General features: G+C 43.7%; 1 protein-coding gene across 1 annotated transcript; it reads right to left on the bottom strand.

Moving 5' to 3' along the window:
* Window positions 1-2,091: 2,091 nt before the first annotated feature.
* Window positions 2,092-3,373, bottom strand: LOC147881420 (endochitinase 4-like). Its single transcript, XM_087369658.1, has 3 exons — window positions 2,814-3,373; window positions 2,622-2,727; window positions 2,092-2,530 (listed from the first exon to the last, which is right to left on the bottom strand). Exons 1-3 carry the CDS (start codon window positions 3,238-3,240, stop codon window positions 2,224-2,226), a joined length of 840 nt encoding a protein of 279 aa, XP_087225784.1. The 5' UTR covers window positions 3,241-3,373; the 3' UTR covers window positions 2,092-2,223.
* Between the last annotated feature and the right edge of the window lie 3,924 nt (window positions 3,374-7,297).

Raw genomic sequence — 7,297 nt, 5'->3', positions numbered from 1 at the left:
TAAATAAGCTTGGCTTTGGTCCCAGATTTGGAAGAATGGTTGGTGCAAATTTTCAAAATGCACCTGCGGTCCTTTGTCTCAATGGAGGAGCAGTTGACCGATTTGTGCTTCGTAGTAGTCGGTGAGGCAAGGGTGACCTTTGGCTCCTCTTCTCTTCGCAGTCTAATAAGGACAACTGTGTCAGAGGGAAAAATCTAGGGAGTGGTGTTGTTGTCAGGAGACCGTTCTATGCTTAGCTGTTTGCTAATGACATGGTGGCCTTATCTATACACTCCTAGGAGAGCATCAAGAATTTATGTGGGGTTTTACAAAGGTCTTGCACTACATCTGTGTCAGTTGGTACAGCTAGACTACAACCTTTGGCTTAAGAATTGGTCCTGGGTTGAGACCTACATGGCTTTATTCCCTTCTGGTGAAATGGGTTGACAAAGGCATACCTTGGTGCCACTCTAGGGTCGACATTACTCTAAGGCATCGGTTCAATTGTTTAGGGAAAGAATTCGGCAAAAAATAAGAGCTTTGCACGATGGTGTTGGGCTAGAATGTGAGGGTGTTAATAGTCAAGCATGTCCTAGCTTGGACAACAACTACCTATCTTGCTAGAATTTGGTAGTTCAAAAAATGATTTTGGATGAAGATCGAGAAGACGCTGAGAGCCTTGATTTGGGCAGACAATAGAGATCATCGCCATTGGCACTACACCCCTTGGGACACTACGAGGATGCTACGAAAGTGCTGAAAGCTGTGGGAGGGCTTGGCGTTCCAGATATTGATCTAAAAAATATTGCTCTCATTGGTAAATGGTTTCCTAGAATGTTTCTGTGTAAATGCACCCTGGATTCAATGTTGCTAGTGGCTCTTAGAGAATGCTAAGGGGAGCGGACTTGGAGTCTGGAAGAAGATGTCATGGTATGACAGGCTTTGCTAATGGTTTCTGGTCAAGATTACAGGTCCCAATTTGGTGTTAGGGCTGGAGGAGGCTTGGAAGGCTGGTGGCCAGTTTATGCAATGGAAAGGCTGCACAGGCCTGAGAGGAGATGCAAGCTTGTAGGGGTATTTGGTGGAGCTAGCCAGTCATGTATCAAGCAAAGGCCTTGGCTTCGATTGACATTGTGTTTGCGAGATCTCTACTTAGGAAGTGGATCCATCTCTAGGATCCCAAGCAAGCCGAGTGGAGGACTATTGGGTTTTTAAGTGATAACTTTGTCTTATCTAACAAGGAAGTATAGCTCCTGAGAGGTATTATGGGGGAGTATGCCTAATGGTTGGCCTACAAACTATGCACTGTCGGAGAGCTAACCAATGGCGCTTGGGATCAGAAAAGTAACGACGAGATTGATTTATAGAAGTTTGACTGCTAATCAGTCACTAATTCATGAACTAAATAATAGTAAATGGAAACTGAGACGCTTGCTAAATGGTGAAAATTGCTGCTGGATATTATCTGGAAAGGGTGCCTGCTTAACTTGGAAGATGCTGCATAAATGGCTCCCGTTGAGGGGACGAATGCGTAGATGGTCTCATATTAATCCTTATTGCCCACTGTGTGAGAGATGGCTTGAAGACACGACGCATTTGTTTTGGGGTTGTGCTATTTCGAGAAGAGTATGGTGCAAGATAGCGGGGGTTGTTAGGAGAACTGGTCTGATGCGGTAGTTTTCAATCACTACGAATTGGAAGCTAGTAGTGTTGGGCGACACAAGGGGACTTCCCTCTTCACTTTCTGTTTGCTCTGGCAGTATGTAAGGGTGCTAGTTTTGATGGCAATCCTGTCGATGAGGAATGATCTGGTGTTTTACAAGGGGTTTTGGTCCTCCTTTCAGGGAGAGTGCCTTGATAGGTGTCTCAAAGTTCATCTTTTGGCCCATGAGGGTTGTGAGGAAAAGAGACTCATTGGTGGGCATGATGAGTGCCCAGCCACAATTTTGTATTTTCCATAATAATAAAAGCCGGCATATTTATAGAAAAAATTAGATAGGAAAAAAGAATTATCCCATTATTACACCCAATTTCTAACACTAAAATGCCTTTTAAAAGACAAACTCACTCATTAGCTCTATACTATCAATTCAATGAAGAATTCTGAATTAATTTCGATTAAGTCAACTTTAGTCAAGGTAAGCACATGCTGCAGGCACGCTTTCATCCGAGAACAAGGCCATATTTCATCTTAGTTTTCTCCAAGAATCGAAGCCTTGGTTGTGTTATTATCGCCAATGCAACCTAGCACGTGAGATTATCTCCCGGCTGCACGCCCAACACCGAGCAGAAGGATTTGTAGAGGCTGATCCGGTCTTGCTGCTCCTGTACATTGGCTCCGCTGCCGCACTCTATGCCTCCGTTGATCGCATTAATGGTCGCTCCGAATCCTTGGTTGTTCACCATGGCATCATGGCATGTGGGCGACTGCTGCGTCATCCAAAACCAAAGGGCTGTCTTGAACGAAATGGTAGCATCCTGCGCTACAATCTCCGGGTCGTTGATGCCGTCGAACCCGAGGGCTTGTCCTGCGGCTTGGTAGTTGTAATTCCTGCACAATTTACGCCAGCGTGCCATCAGTTCTCAAGGTTGCTTCTATACTGAGCTATATACCAAAAGGAGTTGTGTGGCACGAAGCATACCATGTGAGCTGAAGCGGTCCGCGTCCATAATACTGATGGCCTGAGGCACAGGGCGCCGACGAGCCACAGTAAGTGTCCTTGGCAATCTCCTCGACGTAGCACCCACCTGCAGCAGCAATCGCTGTTAAATATTACGATGTTTGAACAGATGCGATAACTGGCGACGATGAAAATTGCTCCAGCACGACTTACTTCCAGTCTCGTGCGCGACGTTAGCAAAGAAAGCTGCTAGCTCTCTTTTCTCGACATCCGAACCTCCGGAAGTTCCAAAGCTGCCGTATGTTGCACAAGCGGCAATGAAAGCGTCGTAAGTGTAGAATCCGTTGGAAGGGCAGCCTGAAGCCGTGCGTTGCGAGAGGAACTGATCGAAGATGCTACTGGTCACGATGCCAGACACTCCGGATCCGGATCCGGATCCACTTCCACTCCCTGCACTGGTACATGGCCCGCTTTTACACCCGGCTCCGCAGTAATCCGTAGTAGAGCCGCAATAACCATATTGACTGCAGCAAAGATTGTTGGCGCAAAGTGTGCTGCTCCCGCATTGCTGTGCCAAGACGCCACAGCAGAGGTGGATCAACACCACCATAACCAGGGCGACGGAAGCTTTTGCGATCATGGTGAACAAATCGCACAAATGGAAAGGAAAGCTGGAATTCAGATGGAGGGATGTCGCACAAGGAGAGGAAAGGTTGAGGGCGTGTATGGGGAAAGTCGACGGAGTTTGCAGGGGCGTAAAATCATAGAATGAAGTCTAGTGTGGTTCCGTTCGCGTATATATAGCACAGGAGGGGCAGGTGCAGTCCAAAGAGCTCGCTGGAGTCCCACAGCCTCACAAGTCAAGTCGTGCCGATTCACAAGTCACGTAAAGTCGTGCTGTCTTCGAAGCATTCACGGGGCAGAGGCAAATTCGAATCGACCTAGTCTTCTGTCACGGTATATATCACTTACACGCTTTTCAGGTGTGGCGAGCTCAGACTCCGTCATAGATATTAGAGTGGATAAGCTTTCATGCGCACCGAAAGGGAACGAAAAACTAGAGGAAGCAAACCGAGATCGGTAACTAAACGGACCTTTTGAAACTTTTTCGTGCAGTGGAGTTGCGTGGTTCTTTTGTCTTCGTCCTCCATTTGGTAAAATTGGTCGCCTTCATTCACAGACAACATTTTCCTTAACATATCCAGTTGAAAATTTTAATGATTTTTTGTTGAAATTTAAGCAAACTAGATTCGGGAAGGCACCTCCTTTGAACATGCTGCAAAGTAACTCTAAAAAAGTTTTATCTTCGGGTCACTATCTTCAAGGCGTATCTATACAACCAAGGCCTTATCTCTAAATTTATCATGAAATAAACATACCTTTTTTTAATTCAAAATGTGAATAGCCCCTTGATATGATACCCTTCTATAGGTGAAAAGGAGGTGAAAAAACGTGTAAAAAAGGGATTTAAAGAATACTTTTGTTGAACCCAGTGCTACGCTTACATATTATGAGTGACTTGGCAAGGGTATTATGAAGGTTGCAATTGCAAGAAATGATCTTGAAATTGAATGTTGAAATTGAGAACACATATGTATTATGAAATAATCAAATAACACTTTGAATTCAGCACACAACACTTTGTATTCAGCACATAACATGACGCAGCAGTCGCCCACATAAATGTATTCATCACATAACCACACATTTATGTGGGGGGAGATTTGGGATGCTTCCTTTCCAAACATTATAAGATCAAGGAAAGTGCCTTCCTTGCACATTACATTCGATACATAGCACCTATTCAACAAATAAGACCTTGCACATTGCATTTACCACATAGAATCTTGGATTGTGAGACCAATGGTTCAACACAAATTGGATTTGCATACAAGTGCCTTGCTGTCCTAAGTGATTGGCCAATAGTTTCGTAAACCAAGTCATCCCTTCATTCTTGCATCGATCACCAAGTTCTTAAATTATCATCGTTTCAATATAGTTTATTTAATCCCACGATGCCAATGAACAAATCGGTCTAGGTTTTTCATAGCTGGCGGTTTTAGCGAGTCGACAAAGAAACGTCTCATGTATCCTTGAGTAGATATGTAATTTGATTCTAGAGATGTTATATGGGGTACTATTCTCATACTTCCAAAGTCAAATTACAAACCATAAAACCAACGATGGCAACATATGATGAGGATATGTGACACTATTATCATATATACTTCTAAGATCGAAGCACAAACCATAAAACCAACAATTGCACAATGTATGGCGAATAGAGAAAGATAAACTGCACGTTTGCATATGTTTCAAATTTCAAAAAAGAGTAATCAAAACAAAACCAAGGAAAGCAACTCTCTCTCTCTCTCTCTCTCTCTCTCTCTGTTCATCCTCCTTGTCCTCATGTCAACCATTTATCCCCTTTTATGTCTTGCTCTATCACTTCTCTCTCTACCCTCTCTCTCATGTTGCATTGTAGTCTCTCTCTCTCTCTCTCTCTCTCTCTCTCCTTGTCCTCATTTCAACCCTTTATCCCCTTTTATGTCTTGCTCTGTCACTTCTCTCTCTACCTCCTCTCTCATGTGGGCATTGTAGTACCTCTCTTGCTCTCTCTCTCTCTCTCTCTCTCTCTCTCTCCTTGTCCTCCTTGTCCTCATGTCAACCCTTTATCCCCTTTTATGTCTTGCTCTGTCACTTCTCTCTCTACCCCCTCTCTCATGTGGGCATTGTAGTACCTCTCTCTCTCTCTCTCTCTCTCCACAGCATGTCTGCCTCTTCTCTCTCTCTCTCTCTCTCTCTCTCTCTCCCCATATCATGTCAGCCTCTTTTCCATAAGAGATGGTGAGGGACGTTCACAGAGAGATAGGCAATGAGCAGTCAAGTCGAAAAGTGGGACATACGGGGGAGGGGAGGAGGGTAAATGGAGGCAATTATATAGAAAATCTCTGACAAATCAAATTTAATGTGTAATTAATTCCCTTTTTGGAAGACAAATGGAGAGAGAGTGAAGGGCAAAAGAGAGGGAAGAAGAGAGAGAGCGAGAGAGGGGGAGAAAGAGAGAGAAAAAGAGAGAGAGTGTGTGTGTGAAAAGAGAGAGGGAGAGATTTTAAAAGAGAGAGAATGTGTGTGAAAAGAGAGAGAGGGAGTGATTCTAAAAGAGAGAGTGTGAAAAGAGAGAGAGAGAGAGAGAGAGAGAGAGAGAGAGTGAAAAGAAGAAGAAGAGCAATTTTAATGCGATAGGAACAACCCTAGATGCCTCAAGGGAAGAGAGAGAGAGAGAGAGAGAGAGAGAGAGAGAGAGGAAAAAACACATTGTGCCCAAAAGTGTGTAAAGAGGAGGGCACCGGTGAGCACTTTGTGCCCAAAAGTGTGTGAAGAGGAGGGCGTTGGTGCCCTCCTTGCTGTGAAAAATTGGACGACCTTTTGTGTTAAGACTAACGTAGTGACACACAGACATGCAATTTTATTGATTGGTTTTTTGGCATTTTCATGGTTTTTGAAGTTTTTGTTCAAGTTTGGTTGTGTGCGGGGGGTGCTACACTACCCAATCTACCTGTTCAATGCAAAAAACAATAATAAGAAATAATTTTTGAAGGACAAATGGGGTGTCTTACAAAAAGTGACAGTTTTTCCCTTTCAAACCATTTTGGAAATCACTCTTAACATTATGTCTTAGTGTTTTTGTTGGGATTTGCTATCATACACACCTTAGCAATCACCCAATCTACCTTTCTGCAAAATTTAAACACTAAAAACACCAAAATCACTTTAAAATTACTCCAAATGACTTTCAACACCTTTTTTTCACTCACACCTTCCTATACACCAAAACCAACAACTTTTCTCTACAATGCCCAGCATTGGGCAATGGGTGGGTAACAAGAGAAGCAAATGCAATACTCCCCGACAATGGCACCAAAAATGTGGTCTCTGGCGCTGACTCATGTGTCATGGGCAGCTTGCAGGAATGCTGATGGAGTACTCCTCCGTGCTACTCTAGTTGAGAGTAATAGATGCAAATGCCATCCACTAGTGTCACTCTAATGACTCCTGGCTTATAGCGATTGTGAATCCATAAGGAAAGAAGAGGGAGAGGAGAGGGGAGTGGAGAAGGGAGAGGAGGAGAACACGAAGAAGAAGGGAAGGGGGGAAGAGAATATGGCATTCACGAAAGGCACTATGAGCATTGAGGTAACAAGAGACAACTCCAAAGAGGAGGAGGAGAGATTGTATTCCAATGTGTGCAACCAATAAGTGAAGACTAAAGTGAACCAATTGGCCTTTTATACATGTTACCTTTTGAAGGGAGGGCCAACCCTAACCTCTTTATACCACTCTCTTTCCTCATTATTTACAATCAACTTGGGCCTATTTGAATCCAAGGCACAATCCTAGCTCTATGGACATGCCACTATCCATCAAATGACATCACTAACCAATGGTGGCATATTGTTAACCAATCATTTAACATACCTTGAAAAAGGTAGAACCACAAGAACCCGCTCACAAGGACAAGGGAAAAGGACCAATAAAGGAGGATCACACACAAAGACTACCTCCTATCGGGTAGTTACACAAGAACCTATCTCAAAAAGAGAGACAGTCACACAAGAAGCTACTCAACCACTAGTCTATCGAAAAGCCATTGAATTCACTGCATTATCTTCATGGAAAATGGATTACACAAGTAC

This window comes from Dipteris shenzhenensis, chromosome 31 (genome assembly GCF_047967505.1).
Source record: "Dipteris shenzhenensis isolate YYH24624 ecotype China chromosome 31, Dip_SZ_1.0, whole genome shotgun sequence".
NCBI classification, from domain to species: Eukaryota; Viridiplantae; Streptophyta; class Polypodiopsida; order Gleicheniales; family Dipteridaceae; genus Dipteris; species Dipteris shenzhenensis.
Note: the sequence above shows the minus strand (reverse complement) of the source record. Positions and strands in the feature narration are given on the sequence as shown.

What these genes read in the sequence shown, in the direction of transcription:
- LOC147881420 (XM_087369658.1), bottom strand. Translation starts at nt 3,240, where the DNA reads ATGATCGCAAAAGCTTCCGTCGCCCTGGTTATGGTGGTGTTGATCCAC. An exon ending in CGTCGCGCACGAGACTGGAA is followed by an intron (nt 2,728 to 2,813) that starts GTAAGTCGTGCT and finishes TTGCTGCTGCAG; the next exon opens with GTGGGTGCTACGTCGAGGAG. An exon ending in GGACCGCTTCAGCTCACATG is followed by an intron (nt 2,531 to 2,621) that starts GTATGCTTCGTG and finishes TAAATTGTGCAG; the next exon opens with GAATTACAACTACCAAGCCG.